The following is a 17,001-nucleotide window of genomic DNA, read 5'->3' as shown; positions in this document are numbered from 1 at the left end:
GATCGGGACCGGCTGCTCCGCTGGAACGGAGTGAGGGGGGTGGAGTGACCAGTGTGTCAGAAGGAGCAGAACAGGAAGCAGAGAGGGGAAGGAGATCAGGGCAAAATGTCCTGCCGGGAGGGGAGGAAAGTAGTATCGAGGGCAGTGTAACTGTCGAAGGGAAGGTCAGGAGCAACGTACGCGCGCCAAGTTCAAAATGGGAGGCGCGCGGAAATGAAGAGAGTCCTGGGGAGGAGCCTGGTCCCAAAGCCCGAAGGAGGGGGGAGGAGGCGCCAGAGGATTCAGCCTCTGGGGAGTCCCGAAGGGAGAGAACACAGGGGGGCAGAAAGACCCTGCGGAAAAGGAAGGAGAGGAAGAGGTGGACCAGTACAAGCCTCTTAAACTGGTGTAGAGGCGGGACTGACTCAGAGGGGACTTCCACGGTCTAAGCGTAACAGACGTAGAGTCACGGAGCTAGGCTGTGAAGCTAAGAATGTTCTTCAATAAAAACTTTTGTACATAAGCCGGACTGGACTTTGGTCTCTTGTGAGCTGGGACCACGGGTGACTCTGACACCTGGCTTAGTTACAAAGTGGTGAATGTTCCTAAATTATTGGTATAGCAACACGAGAATGGCTTGTGAGAGCCATGAAGCTAAGCTGGAGCAACCAACTTACACCTCTTCACACACTGAGCTGCTCAGGTAGACTGGGGTAGAACAAAGCCTTGATTACCTAGTTCCTGAGGAGCTGAGGCTCCAATACTTTGGCCACCTCATGAGAAGAGAAGACTCCCTGGAAAAGACCCTGATGTTGGGAAAGATGGAGGGCACAAGGAGAAGGGGGACAACAGAGGACGAGATGGTTGGACAGTGTTCTCAAAGCTACAAACATGAGTCTGACCAAACTGTGGGAGGCAGTGGAAGACAGGAGTGCCTGGCGTGCTCTGGTCCATGGAGTCACGAAGAGTCGGACACGACTAAATGACTAAACAACAACAACCTAGTTCCTCCCAAGATGAGGGGAACTGGACATAGCTAAGCCTGAGAGGACAGTTTACTTTATGGTATTAACTCCTTCTTGCCTTAATTAGACTTTAGCAACTTGGTTATACGACGCTTACCCTATAAGCATTTTGTGTACCACTCATTACTCTGAAAAACACTTGTAACATTTACTTGCCCATTCGCTAGACTGGGCTGCAACAAGAGCCATTGTGGAGTAATGGTTAGTGTGTTGGACTAGGGCCTGGGAGACTGGGTTTAAAATCCAAACTTGACTGTGAGGCTCATTGGGTGTCCTTGGGCCAGTCACTGCCTCTCAGCCTAACCAACCCCACAGCCCTGTTGGAGGGATTAAATGAGGAGGGGGAGAAAGACATATGTCACCTTGAACTCCTTGGATGAAAAGCTGGGATAAATGCAATCAATCAATCAATCAATCAATCAATAAAATAATTCCTGATCTGGTAACACTACATGTGAATGGGCTGATCACACATGTCAAATGTATTTGCAAGTGCTGGGCATCGATAGCGCAGCTGGAAATTTTTAGATTGTGGGCTTTATGGTGTGCTGTTATACTGGCACTTACATGAAAAAGCTACAGAGAGATGACACGTGAACAACTTTTCCCACATTAAGGGGAACTTGTTTTAAAGGTCCACACATTTCTGATCATTCATTCATAAAATACCTTAGGGGAATGCAGCACTCCCTCCTTTGGTTCCCTTATCTCTAAATGTTACACACTTTGCTGTAACATGGGAGACTGTTCTCTTCACAAAAGGATGAGTCTTCAAATTCTATTCTGCAATCCCCTGCTAGCAGAGACAAGGAGAAGCACAGAAATAGTGCACTCAGCTCTCTTGGGGATGCAGGACCTCACGTTACTCTCTTTCTCTCTCTCTCTTGACCTACTTTGGGAAACAACAGTAGCGGCATTGACAGGCTGTGATCAAGAAACTGCCATAGGGAGTGCACGGAGGGATCATAGTGGGGAAGTAGATGTAACAGATACAAAAGAGACGGGTAGGGTGGAAACATCTGTGGTTCATAATAGAGCATGAAGCTTCTAGCAAGAAAACGTGTCTATAAATGTAAAGCTATTAGGAAAATTACAGGCTAACATTTCTAAACAGAGTGATTTTGGTGAAGAACACATTTGGCAGCAAAATTAAAGGATTCCAGAAGCAGTGATAAAAGAAAAAAAGCTTGAGATAAAGGGAAAGGATGCTAATGACAGGGGAAAGAAAGAATGTGCAAAAGCAATTCAAAACGGTTTGCACGTTCAAGTAGAAATTACACATTGAACACATCTAATAATGTGAGCTGAAGGGCAGCGAGCCAAAATTTGAATTTATTTTTAAAGGACTGAATTACTCAGCAGTTCATATATAATTGTACTGATGTCAGCACATCTGAAAACTTTCCAATGTGTACTGTGGCTTCTTTTCGTTTGAAAAAGTCTTTCACGCTTGTGCTACAGTCTTAAAAGTAGTTGAATGCCACTCCTCAAAATTACTTGCCTTGTTACAGAAATTTCTTATCAGTCTTGTCTGTAATTGAACTCCCTCAAAGAAAAAGATTGTACTAGTATTGAAAATTCTCTATCAATTCTTTATCAAAACCACTTAACAGTGTACCCACACTTTAATCTGAAACGCAACTCTATAGGACTCAGGCCCTGAACCCATTTCCAATACTGGGGCTCACACTGGGACAGTGTAGGCACTCTGAGCACACACAAAGGACATTCTAAGCCAGACTGTTATTTGACACAGCAGTAGGTTATTTTAGCAGCATCACTGAAACAACCTGTGATATTAGTGGGAGTCCTCAGAATCTGTTATAACCAAGTACACATATAGAATCCAGTGCTTCCACATCAGGTACACTTGCCTCCAGGCTATGATTTATTGATTTATATCCCACCTTGCTTCCAAGGAGCTCAAGGTAGTGTACATAGTTCTCCTCCTCATTTTATCCTCACACAACCCTGTGAAGTAAGTTAAGCTGAGAGTGAGTGACTGGCCCAAGATCCTACAGTGAGATTCATGATTGATTGCGGATTTGAACTCTGGTCTCCCAGGTCCTAGCTCAACACTCCCAACTACTGCACTGCAAGTGTGAACTCTGGCACTTCTTATTTTCCAGACTAAGTGGTGCTTGACCGTTATATCATTCTGCTATACTAAAGTCCTACCTCTTGGATCCTGAAGAGTCACCAATATTCTTTACCCTACCCTTTTCCCAAGGAGCTCAGGACAGTGAACATTCTTCTTTCCCACCACCACCAGTTTTAATTCTCTCAACAATCCTGCAAGAATGAATCCACCAAGAGATAAGCCCACTTCAGAAGTGACCTACCGCAAGTTCCAAGTTCAAGTGGAGGGAGGAGCAGGGTCGTGCCTGATGGACATCCTGTTGGCTCCATCCACAGACCTCTTTATTTGTTGGGTGGGGGGGGACCCACCTGCATTTGGTTGAATGCATATAGACTCCCCCATAGGACTGGGAACCCAACAGAAGCAGGCACTCTCCCTACTACATGTATCCCTGGAATTCATGGGATAACATCTGAAGGGGACTACTGTATAGTGACCAGCTCAATGTTACCCAGTGAGTTTAATGAATGGGGCTTCAAAGCTGGGTTACTCTCAGCAGAGTCTGGCACTCTATCCTCACCACCATATTTGTCAGTTCATCTCTCAAGCATCTGTACTACAAACTTATATTTCGTTTAGGGTGTTTCCAAACTGGTGTTTATTCTGGGTTTGGTGCATTCCCCCCCCCCCCCGTGTCCACATCATTGGCATCAAAATTAATATTAAAAAAAAAATCAACAACTACCTGTTTGCAATATCTGAATGACCCATTTGCAATATTAATCACCCATGGTGCCATCAAATATGACATCCTTAAGAGCCTGCAATTCTAGTCACAGATACCTGGGAATAAGTTTGATTGAATTCAATGAGAGTTCCAAACAGCCTTGTGCTACAGTTAGGTAAAGTGCTGAAAAAATTCTGTTACATATCTTTACTGCCTCCCCTATTCCCTCTTCCCACACAGAATTACAAGTATCAGAGTCTTCTGGGAAGAGGGAATGGATGTGGAACTAGTTTAAGTTTATTGTATAAATATGCCCTTGGAATTAATTGGAACAGCTCAAGTTAAAACCTGAAACAGCTTGTGACGCAAAATGTAGCATTCAGGTTTATACCACCTTTTTGTTAAACAAGTTTATTGCTTTATTATAGTTACTGCCCAATATACAAAGCTATTAAGTAGGCAAAATAATTCCGAAAAACTGACATTGACAGTGGAACAGATTTATTTGGCCTGCACTTATGGCTAGTAATAGTAGCTATATTTGGTTAAAGTTTCCTAGGTTGCCCTCCATCACACAAATTAGGTTTAAATACTGCAGAGACTTCATGCATCCATAAATCCTTCTTATGTCTTACTAACAGAATCTTCCTCTTTCTGTTTAATTTTAGAAACATGTATAAGGTCAGAATTCCTCACAGTTAAAGAAGAACAAGTAGGAAACAATGTGGCAATTTTCAGCAGTAGTAAACAGGCATATTATTGTAAAAAGGATAGCCACTATTGTCCAACCAGATCAATAAGGATCAAAAGTGAACTAATGCTCAAATAGAGTGATGAGCAATTACGTAACTCAGAGAGACACTCAAAGACAGAACATGCAAAGCTCACACAGAAGGCCAGTTTACTAAATACGCATTGCAAATATACAGTATCATAAGATAAGAGAAGTTTCCTTGCCCCTCCACCCAAAAAGTTTTTCCAGAGAAGCCGAAGAGGACATCCTAAACATTGTGGCGTAAGCTCTGTGGGCAGAGGTCCTCCCAGTTTGCAAGTGATTCCTTCTTCCCCAGCAGCTCTGCACAGATCTTATCCCACGTTGTTCAGGCTCCCTGACCCCTAGAGCTCACAAGGCAGCAGTGGGAAGGAAGGAATGGGGAAAAAAATCCTCCCATGAATTTCCTTTAGTTAATTTACCTTAGGATCCAAGCTACTGAATTATATTCTAGAGCTGGAAAGCATCTGGAAAAGAGGAACTAAAACGATCAAGGGGCTGGAGCAACCCCCTATTTGGAAAGGCTATAACTTTTGACGCATTTTAGTTTAAAACAAAAAAGTTATTGGGGGGTGGACATACTTGTGCTGTGCAAGATTATGTATGCTGTGCAGAAGGCTTTCTCCCTCTCTCAAAATACTAGGATCATCAAATGAAGCTGAATGTTGCAAGATTTAGGACAGACAAAAGTACTTCTTTACACTGTGTATAGTTTAACTATGGAATTCTCTTCCACATGTTGCGGTAATGGCCACCAACTAAGACAGCTTTAAAAAGTGTTTAGACAGCTTTATCCTCCACAAATTTATCAATGAAAGGTGGGTCACTTATTTCAAGCCATTATCAGCATGTGCCTAAGTCTTTGGATGATCATAACCTACATGCATATTCAGGCAGAGAACCCAAGATAAGTTATTTGCTGCTAAGTTATCAATAATATCTTACTGAGGATGGTAAAACAAGGGAAATTTAGGCCAGATATACAAGGATGAAATCTTAATCCTGTATAATCAATAAGACTGTTGTAGACTTCATGCAGCTACAGATAACACAAATCATTTCCTGTTTTCTATTCCATATTTCTTTTCTCTTATCCTTGCCTATTTAGCTAAATGGTTGGCTTAAGTTTCACAACAGGATGAGGCATTGGTGTAATATGATAAATGCTGGCCTCCATCTCCCATCAGCCCCAGTCAGCATGGCCAATCGTCAGACATGGAAGCTGCAGTTCAGCAACATCTGGAGGGCCATAGGCACCCCAGCTAAGCTCTAAACACACTCCTTTCAGTTCATCACTGCAAGTTCTAAGTGAAATACTGATTACAGGTTGTTCTGAACAGATTATATATAAACATACAAGCACAGCACAATACATAAAGCAGTGCAATCAAAGGTGAGCTACCTAGCCTATTAGGCTGACACTTTAATTACCATATATGGATGAAATTGCCAGCGATCACACTTGTTATCAAGAACGGCGGTGAAGTACCCAAGAGAATAGACATTTTCTGAACTCTTGCAAACACATGCATCTGCTACTTCTCTTGCATATATTCATACTTTATTGGTTTAATTGGTCCTTCCTTTAGCATAGATGAAGTAAACTAACCTTCTACATCAAATACTAATACTATACTGCTATATATAAATGCTTTAAGATAATTAAGCGAACAGGCAGTTATTTGGAGATTTTGAGCAAGCTGTCATCTGTAAGCTGATGACAACTAATTTTATTTTTCTGTACCAAGTTAGGTGAGACTGAGCAGGTCTTGGACCAGCGCTTAGAGGCTGACGCTCATCCAGACCACATCAGCAACTTGAAAATGAATTATCATAAGACAGAAGCGCTGTGGGCAGGTAGTACCTAGGTCTGAAGCAACAGGTGCATAGCCTTGATGTGCTCTTAGAGCCATTGTTGTCATTAGAGGCTCAAGTGGTCTCCAGGGCAAGGACTGCCTTTTACTGTTGCTGGCTGGTTTTCCAGCCATGGCCATTCTGAAGAGGTAGAACCTTACCACAGTGATCCACAAACTGGTAACCTCAAGACTGGGCTACTGTAATTAAGTCTGTGTGGGATTGCCCTTGACTTTGGTTTGGAAGTTGCAGCAAAGCTTCTCTCCGGATTGACTTATTGTGAATGTATAACACCAGTTCTGAAGAACTGTACTGGGTGCCTATGTGTTACGAAACCCGCTTTCAAATACTGTACTTGCATTGACTTACAACCCCCTATATAATTTGGGTCCTGGGTACCTGAGAGAATGCCTTCTTATGCTAGCCTGGAAGGGGCAAAAGAAAATACCTCTGCCACACCAGCTCCCAGGTGCTGCTACATGAGGGCAGTAGACCTAGCTTCAGAATCCAGCTAATAGAGGATGCCAGTCCAACCTCTCCCCTAAAACTCCCTATTTTGACAGGTGGGGATACAGGCGACAGCAGCTTCTGCACATTGTAGTGCTCTTCACCAGTGGGGCTTCCCCACTGGCAACCGAATTCCCCAGCCAGTAGAGTTGGCAGATCTGGATAAAGAGACACCCATGCCTCATCCACACACACACCCCCAGCACAATGGGTCAGAAGTTATTGTTCTGTACCACAAGAAAATGGGCCCCAGAGTGCCAGTTGCAGTAACAGCTCATGAGTGAACTATTTCCTTCCTGGCCAGGATTTTTGTTAGTGGGGCAGGTCCTTTGTTCGGGGGGATAGGCCCAAAGTTAGCTATGTATTTTTATTGATTTTGGGGGGCAGCTGCCCCCCTTGGCTACAAATATAGAATCATAGAATCATAGAGTTGGAAGAGACCACAAGGGCCATCGAGTCCAACCCCCTGCCAAGCAGGAAAATGTTCCTGGCTCAAACAAAACTTGTTCTATTTTTCTATATTTTCCCCACCCTCAACTTCCATGCCTCCCTAGGAACATCTTCCTTCTGGTTTTGAGAACCAATGCTATCAATTCTCACAATGTGTTGTCAGTCAGCATTCAGAAAGTTAGTTTAGTATGTTCCTGAACCATATTAGATACATACTTAAAATTGTTCAGAAAACGATAAGGATATTTGAGAATTTCCAGGATGCTTGTGTATTGGTTCTCTCCAGTCTATGGCACTGCATTAATTTTTCATACTCGTCCATTCCTATCTTATACAATAAGCATCAAGATAGATCCTGAGGTTAAGCAGCGCTCATTTCCTCTCCAAGGATCAAACACTGCAGGAAAAGAAAAGTAACATTGCTGCACCTGAAAGTCTGGAAATATCCCAATTCTTCCATATGATCTCAGACACACTTTTGATCTTTGAAAGGATCAAGGAGGGGGGGAATGCTTTAATTCACTGCTGTAGGTAGATTTTATACAGGGGGGGGGGGAATCTGGGTGTGGCCAGTCATGGATGAAAAACAAATTGCAAAGAGCTCTCTCAAATGCATCCATCTTATACCCCTGAGGACAACTGGGCCACAAACACGCTGCCTTCATCTTGTTTCCAAAGTAGTAAAAGCAGCTTCAGCAGCACTGAGGAGAAGCAGACTCGAGAAGCAGCAATTACGCAGCAAATTGCATTGCAGCTCTGCCTTCATGTAGTAACGGGGACCAACAGCAAACTATTCAGGAAATAATGAAGGGCCATATACTGACGGTGTTGCCTTTTCCCCTCAGGAGGTTAAAGTTTGGTTTTAGACTGGCACTTCACAAACACCCACCCAGCCCAACTGCGCTCTTGTAATATTTCTGCCCGCGAAGAATGAGAGGCAGAGAAAGGAAAGGGGTTTTCTCTTATCCTATCCTGCCTGTGTAAAGGCACAACACAATCCCAGCCTCCTCTTGCTCTTCAGTTACAAGCAGAATATAAAGTTCCACTCGGTTTCGTACATGACCACCTCCCTTGGTAGGAGGGGACAGTTGTTAAAGGGAGAGAGGAGAGCTGCTTTGTAAGTCGAAATGTTGCCATCCTTCCTCACACGCCTTAGGCAACACTCCCTACCAGGCCTGCTTACTAGACACGGGGGTTGTGCCAATTTGCAAATGAAAGAAACCAAAACTGAGCTGACAAAGCCCACAAAAGTTTCCACCATCCTAGAGAACAGAAACCCGGCATGTCTGAGCAGCCGCCCTGTAGTTCTAAGAAAGGAAGGATGCAAAGCCCTCTGCCCTTGGGAGAGGCGGGGGGCGGGGGAGAGGTACCTGTGAGACGCGCGAGGTTCTGCGCTGCTTCCTTTGCCCGCTGCTGCAACGCGCAGTCGGATTTAGCTGCAGCTCCGATTCCAGGCGAGGTTCCTCTAAGCGCCGCAAAGTAGAGAGAACACCTGCAACCGGCCGGCAGTCGCCGCACTTGCTGATTGGCAGCTGTAACAGTCCATCGCCTTGCGTCCCCGGAGATGGGAGGCGGGCTTGGATCAGTAGAGCGCGCTCTCTGCAAAAGGAACTGGGAGGGGATCTGTTGGCTTTGTCGTTATGGGATCAAATTCCAGAGATTATCAGTGTGCTTAAAAAAAAAAAAGAGTGAGAGAGAGATAAATTGATTATTGCAGAGTTCTGAACTGGCTACTGAGTGTTTGGTAGGCGATTTTGCACAGGTTTCTCCCCCCCCCCCGCGTGCAATCCATGAGATTTAAGGTGCTAAATGCAATCCCATGCACGTTTACTCAGTGGGATTTACTCTCTAAGAGGCGGGGGTTTTTTTATAGTATTGCAGCCCAGGGCTACAATTCCTTTTGTACACTTGCTTGGAAGTGGAATTACTCATGAGCCAACATAGATAAGATCCTGCTGCACCACTGATTGCTTCAGTTTTGTTAAATTTATGATGCCTGAAATAAGATTTTTATATACTGTAATATTTACTATATTTTGTTATGTGTCACACAAAGTAAATAGCACTCATGATCCAGAGCATATTTTCCCGCCCAAATCTTTAAACTTGAAACACACATAAAAAGATTCTAGGTTTTCCTTCACCGTATGCTTTTATCTAGTTGTGAATTATGATACCCAGGTCCAATGAAAAAATAAACTATTGAAATACTAAGCGTAATTATTTCTAAGTGAGTATGGTTAGGATGTGACTCCTGTCCTCAACTGTAATCCCACAGGACATCATGTCTGAATATAAAAAGAAGAACAGAAATCAAACCAAGGTGTCATCCCCCTATTTATTTACATCTGGAAAGAAACTGTTTTGAGTAGATTTGTACAAGCACATCGGGGATGACAGTACAGTACCAGTATGGTTTGGGGATTATACTAGGATGACCAAGGTTCAAATTCCTACTTCCCATTTCTCAGCCTATCCCACCTCACAGGGTTGTTGAGAGGATAAAATGAAGCGGAGCTGATGCATGTTCACGCTTTGAGCTCTTTGGAGGTAAGTGGGATATACCTGTAATAATAAAAGCTAGTTAAAATTCATCCAGAATCAGTGCTATATTAGGAAGATTAAGTGCAGCTCTCACTAAAAACCATGCATCAAGAACTTCTATATGCAAGGTAGCTTAGGGTGAGAGAGAAACTCTGAGGTCTCCAACAGGATTCTTACCTGTACTCAACGTGATAGCATATATTGCTAGTTAAGTTAACATGCATATTCCAGGAGGCATGGAAGGTGTATAGTTATATAAGAATATAAAAAGAGCCTGTTGCATTGGCCCAATGCTGTGTTTTCATGGTGGCCACCCAGATGTTAATGCAAAGCACAGAGTCAGAATTCAAGCACAAGAGCATTCAAGAAGTTGGACCATGGAGAGATTGATAAAATCTGGCAAAAGGTAGGACCAAAAGAATTAACTGCTGATCTGCAGTATTTGCAGGCTCTTCAGATAAGGCATGGTGTGTGAACCAGGTCTGTTGAGGCCTGGACCTGCTAGAAACAGCTTTACATGCCAGAACTCAAGTATGACAAACAAATTAATTGACAGGAACACAGAGGGCTTTTCTGTCTTACGGTTTAATCATTACCAACCTCCACCCCACACCCCAAGGTGCAGGATCAAGGCCTTTGAGGGCAGAGACGGGTGTGATTTCCCGGAAGACCTCGGATCTGCACGCGCCACAGGCTAATATCTCATAGACTCCGGTGACCTTGGGCTGGATTCAGCCAAGCCCTGCTCAGAGTAGAGTGGCTGGAATTATTGAACCAAAGCGAGATGTGTCCTTGAACTTCAGTGGGTCAAACCTGAGTAGCCCATTCATTGCATTTTTTTAAAAATAATTTTTTAAAATTTTATTTTGTATTTTCAGGTCTGAAATCCCTTAAAGATGACCAAAAAAGGTGGACTGAGGAAACACGTGTTGCTTAGGTTTTTTTACGTGCAGCCCTTTCAATAAGACCTCAGGTCTTTTCACATCCAGTAGTTCCACAAACCGTCAGCAGGGATGCGACCCCAGCGAGGCGTAGGGTCTCGGCCCCAACGGGCTGTGGGATTAAATAGTGTGACTCTATGCGTGCCTACTCAAAAGTAAGCCCGCTGAGAATTTCCAGCACTTGCCCCGGGTAGGGGGAAGCAAAGGCGCGTGCGTAGAACATCACAGTGGAATTAATTTTGGTGTAATATGCGCTCAAGAGCGGGTTGTTAAATAGCTAAATGCTACAAAGATGCTGCAATATGTTCTCCCTGCTTCCCGCTTGCACGGAGAAAAAAACAATTAATTTAATGTCAGCCCAGCTATCCCTGCGTTGTTTTGGCCGAGGAAGGTCGTTGCCTGCAGCGCGGCGTCGAAGTCCCTACTGTAAGCTGCCCTGAACAGCAGCAAAAAGAGGGCGGTACTAAACGCCTTTCGGGGAAGTTTGCCTCCTACCAGCCTCCGTCCTGCTTCCGCGGGAGCCATGCGAAGTCGAAAGTAAGCTGGCGGGAGACGCGTCGGAAGAAAACAGAGGCAGGCGCAATGGCAGATCAGAGCCTGGAAATGGCCTCTATGATTCCTGCCCTTAAGGAACTGGGCAGGTAGGTCTCAGGCCAACCTGTTGGAGTAGGAAATGCCCCCCCTTTCTTTTCTTTGCTTGCTTGCTTCTCCCGTGCCCCTAATTTTACTTCTCCCCAGGGAGCCAAGCAGAGTCAATACATTTATTGACCCCATTTTATCCTCACAACAACCCTGTGAGGTAGGCTAGGATGAAAGAGGGTGGTGGGCCGTGTAATGGTAGAGAGATTAGAGGCTTCGGACAGACCTAGCACTAAATTGCAATTCCCAGGATGGGGTGGAGCCATGACAGTTAAAACTAGTATAGAACAGATGTAGCCTTGTTCCGTCCCTCATTCCTTTTCCTGCCAAGTAGCAAAACCAGTGCTTTTTTCTTTAAAAAAAGAATGTTTAGGGGTACTCTCATTTTGACTCAAGATAACCACCATTTTGTAGTTGAAATCGGGGGAAATAAATACAGTAAAGGGACAAAAGTACAAAGATTCACAAAATATTTAGGGGTATGTGGACCCCTGCGGCCCTCCAGGGAACAAAAAAAGCACTGAGCAAAACGTTATTATACCTGTGGGTCTCAATGCAGTAGTGATTCTCAGGAGTTTGGAGCTGGAATCCCGATCCGCGATTTTAGCTGGCAAAGAATATATGCAGGTGTCCCTTTAGTTTCCACCGTGGAACCACAATTGATCCTCCAGCAACAGAGAAAGTGTCTCCTCTTGGGGGGGGGGATTAGCTTTCTAGGTAGACTGATACTGTAATTTTATTTCCAATTACAATAATCAAGTGCTAAATACCTCCAACCGCTCTCCACTTTCCCTTGGTGTGTTCCCCCAGTTTTACCAGTCAAGAACAGCAAGTTTCTGGTTATTTCATACTTAAGCTGCCTTACTTGTAAAAGTAAATAATTTAAACACCTGTCAGAACTCTTTCCACCTGCTACTTGATTTCTTTGACTTGAGCACCTTTTAAAAAAACCCAACAGCTATATTTCCATACTAATATATAATACCTCCATCATTGGAAAACTTCACTCCCATTAATTTTGCAGTATAAATGCTTCTGTTTTTCAATTATGTTTCAGTGAGATTCTCCTTGCAATACATGCCTGGATTAAAAAAAACCCAGACCATTTTTTTCTCCTCTTTCATATTTCAAAGAAGATTTTAATTAGCCAAAGTGTGCCTTGACATGAAATAAATCTGTACCAGGCCTTTCCCTACATGAAGTAATACTGTTATGCCCTGCTTTTGCTACTGGAAAATTGTTAGCACTTTTTACTGCCCAACTGAATGGCTGTTTTCTCATTTGACCCCCCCCCCATCAACTATGAATAAGTTTGGCTAACACAGCACATTTAATGTCTACTCAGAAATAGGTCCTGTTGAATTCAGTAGGGCTTAGTCTGTGTAAAGTGGGGTTACATCTACAGCCTTAGATCTAATCAATGACCCTTATTCTTTTTACCATTATGTAGAGACTAAACACCAAATTTGAAGGTACTGTACTCCTTTGAAATGCTTCACAGTCTGATTGAGATTTAGGCATCTTGGATAACTTGGTGTCAATTGACAAATAATTTGCTAGTAAAAAAAAAGAAATGGAAGTTCTTCCCCAGTAAGATTTCAGGAAAAGTTGATGTTGTGTCTGATATTAAAGATACTAATAGTTGCCTTGTGCATAGACTCTTAAATTGTTAAAATAACATATTTAAGCAGAAACACAGGTGCAACTTTTAAAACAATTCTTATTTCCAGGGCTACTCCAGAGGAATACAATACAGTGGTACAGAAGCCAAGACAAATACTCTGCCAGTTCATTGATCGGATCCTGGTGGATGTAGATGTTGGTAAGTAAAGGTGCTAAAAATAAGGCCCCTTTAGTATTTAGGGCCTAAATACTAGAGGGGTCATATTTTGAAAATCTACAAAAGGGCAACACCTGCATGATATCTGACCCCCATTGACCTATTCCCAAATATTGATGAGTGGGCAATTCTCAAATAAACCTTCTGATAGAATATGCATGTTGGGGTAACTAATGCAGTTCAAGTGGGGTAGGGAAATACCCTTTTGGAGTGGAATGGAAGATTAACTTTCATGCAGTGTGAAAAAGTAGTTTGAATAAGCTTTTCACTGACTCAGCCAATTTTGTTTAATATAATTTGTTCCAATTACTGTATCAGGTTTTGGTTGGTGATAAATATGTGTGATCCATAGACTTGCAGCTTAGTATGTGAGTTTTAAAGAGAAACAAAAATAATTCAGGCATTTCAACAAACCATTGTTGTGATGAGATTAAGCAAACCTGAGCTTCAGGCTTCTGTGCTCCTGTTTCTCCTCCTTTATGAAGAAGGTAAGTCATTGTAGCATTGAAGAAATTATGACAGCATGCTGTTTACCATGTTTAGCAAACCTTGAAAAGTATGAAATTCATTTTTAAGAATACATTATTGCAGTTCAGGATTGTTTGTTGCAGCACAGCAAATGTTAAATTTGTCTTGGAACAGGTTTACCGTGGCATAACACGAGTCTTGTTTTCTTTTCAGTGGCTTTAGAACTTGTTAAGAAAACCGAGTCTCAGCCAAGCTCGATGATGTTGCTTGATTTTATTCTGCATATCATGAAATCATCCCCGCTTGTATTTGTAAATATAACTGTACCTCATCAAGAAAGTGTCACTGATTCAAGCTGTATCGGTAAGTTTATTTTAAAATCCTTGGAATTCGGTATGGTAAATTACGTTACAATAGTATGCACCACAGGTACTGATTTATTCTTTTCATTGACCCAGTTCAGATGGCACACTAAACCATAATTTAGTGTGATGAGAGCAACTGCAGTAAACCTTGGGCTTGTGCACTCACAAACAACTTTCTCTTCTCCAGCACAGCCATGAGGAGGAGTTCAGAAGGTTTTCACTTCCATATCTGCTTAACCACAGCTTATTGTTTTGTTCGAACCAACTAACTGGTTAATTATGGTTTGTTGGATTCAAATACTAATTTGGCAATGGATTTGCTTAAGCAAGTCAAGGGATAGTTTTTGGGGTCATTGACACATATTAAAACAAATAATAAAATTAAGTTTAAAAATCAACAGAACCAAAAGTGGTCAGCGGCAATGTAACAACTCCAAACCAAACTTGGAGGGGGAAATGAAACTACAGCTATGCAAAGCCCAGTGAAGCAACTCTTGTTTTACTGGTCATTGAAACATCTTTAAGATGCATCATGTGCTACAAGATTTGCAGCCTGCTCATGTACCAGTTTACCCAAAAGTAATTTTCATTGTATTCAAAGTGAGCATAGGACTAAAATCTTAATATTTTTTCTCTCTCTTTCTTCTTCTAGAATTCAGCTACTGGATCACAGCAAGGCTTTTGAGAGTTGCTGCCTCCCCAAACTGCCAGATTTTGCACGAGAACATCAGTACTGTAGTTTGTTCCTTACTATGCCTTTTCAAAGTCAAGAACTGTGCCATATTCGACTTACTGACGAGAGAATTGCTGCATCTTCTTCAAGATCTCATTTTACTCCATGAAAGAAATGCGTCGGTGCACTTCCAGCAGGATTCATTGAGCTGGCCTGTGACTGTGAAAAGATTTTCATGCAACCCCAATGTACCCCTGGGCTCTTTAAGTTCTGTCCAACTACAGTTAATGGGCATGAGCAATGTAGAATGCTTGGAGATAACTCTGATGGGGATTCTTACTGAGATAGTTTCTTACGTGTTTTTTAAACCACAAGATGTGACTCTTTGGGCAATAGGGTGTTCCTTGTTGGAGTACGGTACTCCAAAAGTTAAAGTCTTGAGCATGAAATTCCTAACAGAATTGGTGCAGCTAGGAGGGCCTCCAGAAGAGCTAGCCAGCAGTTTCTTCTCAGTTTTGGGGGGTATGTTGCAGTTCCTCCTTGAAATGGATGCTGAAGAGCTGGAACTATATGAGGAACCCTTGTTAATATTGGTGAGAACCCTGTTGCCTTTTGAAACGCATTCCTATCGGAACATCGAGCCTCTTTATCTAAACACACTCCTGGAGAAGCTCCATGCGTTGTTTGAAGCTGATGTGCTGAGGCTTCTTCAGTCTGAGAAGATGAAAGGAGTGCTATGCCACATACTGAAGTATTTCATGAAGTTTGTGCCAGCTGGATATGAATCTGCTGTTCCAGTTAGAAAGACCTGTATTAACAGCATCTGCAAATCTTTTGTTGCGGTAGTTGGAAGCCAGGTGGAGCAGAAGGTGAGTTATGGGGGGGGGGGGACAATGAAAAATTTGCTTGGTGGCTTAGGTTGAAGGGCACAGATTTTAAGACACGTGAGGAGAAAAATATATTTTCAGAGAACGCTCAAGCATAGGAACATAGGAAGTTGTCTCAGGCCAAGTCAAATTATTGGTCCCTCCAGCTCAGTGTTGTTTGCATTACTGTTATGGGTCTCCAAGTGATAGGAAGATTCTCATCAGTTTTATTCCATATGGTGGGGTTTTATTTTGTATTTACAGATATCTCTCCCTGTGACATCTAGATTTCAGATTTGGTGTAATTATTTAATACGTTTAGTGGGATATATTATTTTTGCTTGTCTCTGTTGTTCCATAAAAAATAAATAATAAAAACAGGCTTTAAAACAGCAGACAACAAAATTATCAAAGATAAAACCAACAGCTTAAAAAGCAAATGTACATAATGTCTGGGTATGTGTAGCAAGGCAACAAAAGTATGATTTTTATGGTCACACACACACATGCCCCATTTCATAAAGTTCTGCAGCACTATTGAGGTGTGTCTGTGTTTATCTTCCTTAGTATCTGCTGAGTCCGCTTTATGCAGCCTTGGTGACAGAAGCAGAAGAGATCATTCAGGAGCTGCAGTGTAGCAAGAATCCAGAGACATCGGATACTGATGGAGGAAGCAGCAGTAGTAGTGATGAAGTTCCAGAAAAAAGACCGCGTCTCAGTCTATCCTTAAAGCACCCTAAGAAGTCAGCAGCTCCACCAGAGTATGATGGTTCACTTAGTAATTTCTAAAGAATTGTAGCTAATAATGCAATAAGCAATTGATGGAATTGATGTGGTCTTGAAAACCTTGTCTTCACTTCTGCTTTAGCTATGCTTTCAATTATGCCATACAGTGGATTGCTCCTGCATTTCCCCCCATCCACATAGGCTGGGATACCGTGACTAGAATAAAACACAGGGATGGTTTGGGGGAAAATACAAATGCAGCAGCCTTACTTGCCAAAATTGTATAATGCTTCAGCATAATTTAGCAGCTTAAACTGATGTATTCTAACGTAATATTTCCCTGCATTTTGAACATTAAGATATACATCAATTTCTAAGAAAATTAAGTGTGTGTGTGTGTGTGTGTGTGTGTGTGTGTGTATATATATATATATATATATATATACACACCAAACACAGTTATTCTTCAGGCTGTCAAAATGAAAACTATGTGATAATCACACAAGGGCATATGAATTTACACAGAGTGAAGCAATAAACTTAAA

General features: G+C 42.5%; 2 protein-coding genes across 2 annotated transcripts in view; one reads left to right on the top strand and one right to left on the bottom strand.

The window, feature by feature from the left end:
- PLS1 (plastin 1) overlaps positions 1-9,042 on the bottom strand; it is a 51,856-nt gene extending 42,814 nt beyond the window's left edge. Inside the window, exon 1 of the mRNA XM_081862476.1 lies at positions 8,765-9,042. The gene's annotated coding sequence lies outside the window, so the exon portion shown is untranslated. The remainder of the gene's footprint in view (positions 1-8,764) is intronic.
- A 2,323-nt stretch (positions 9,043-11,365) lies between these two features.
- ATR (ATR checkpoint kinase) overlaps positions 11,366-17,001 on the top strand; it is a 45,687-nt gene continuing 40,051 nt past the window's right edge. Inside the window, exons 1-5 of the mRNA XM_081862059.1 lie at positions 11,366-11,520; positions 13,249-13,340; positions 14,040-14,189; positions 14,844-15,733; positions 16,298-16,491. Coding sequence (XP_081718185.1) covers positions 11,462-11,520; positions 13,249-13,340; positions 14,040-14,189; positions 14,844-15,733; positions 16,298-16,491 — 1,385 coding nt within the window. The 5' untranslated portion in view covers positions 11,366-11,461. The remainder of the gene's footprint in view (positions 11,521-13,248; positions 13,341-14,039; positions 14,190-14,843; positions 15,734-16,297; positions 16,492-17,001) is intronic.

The sequence above is a fragment of the Podarcis erhardii genome (assembly GCF_964252035.2).
Source record: "Podarcis erhardii genome assembly, chromosome: 5".
Taxonomy (NCBI): Eukaryota; Metazoa; Chordata; class Lepidosauria; order Squamata; family Lacertidae; genus Podarcis; species Podarcis erhardii.
This window is presented reverse-complemented; position numbering and strand designations above follow the sequence as displayed.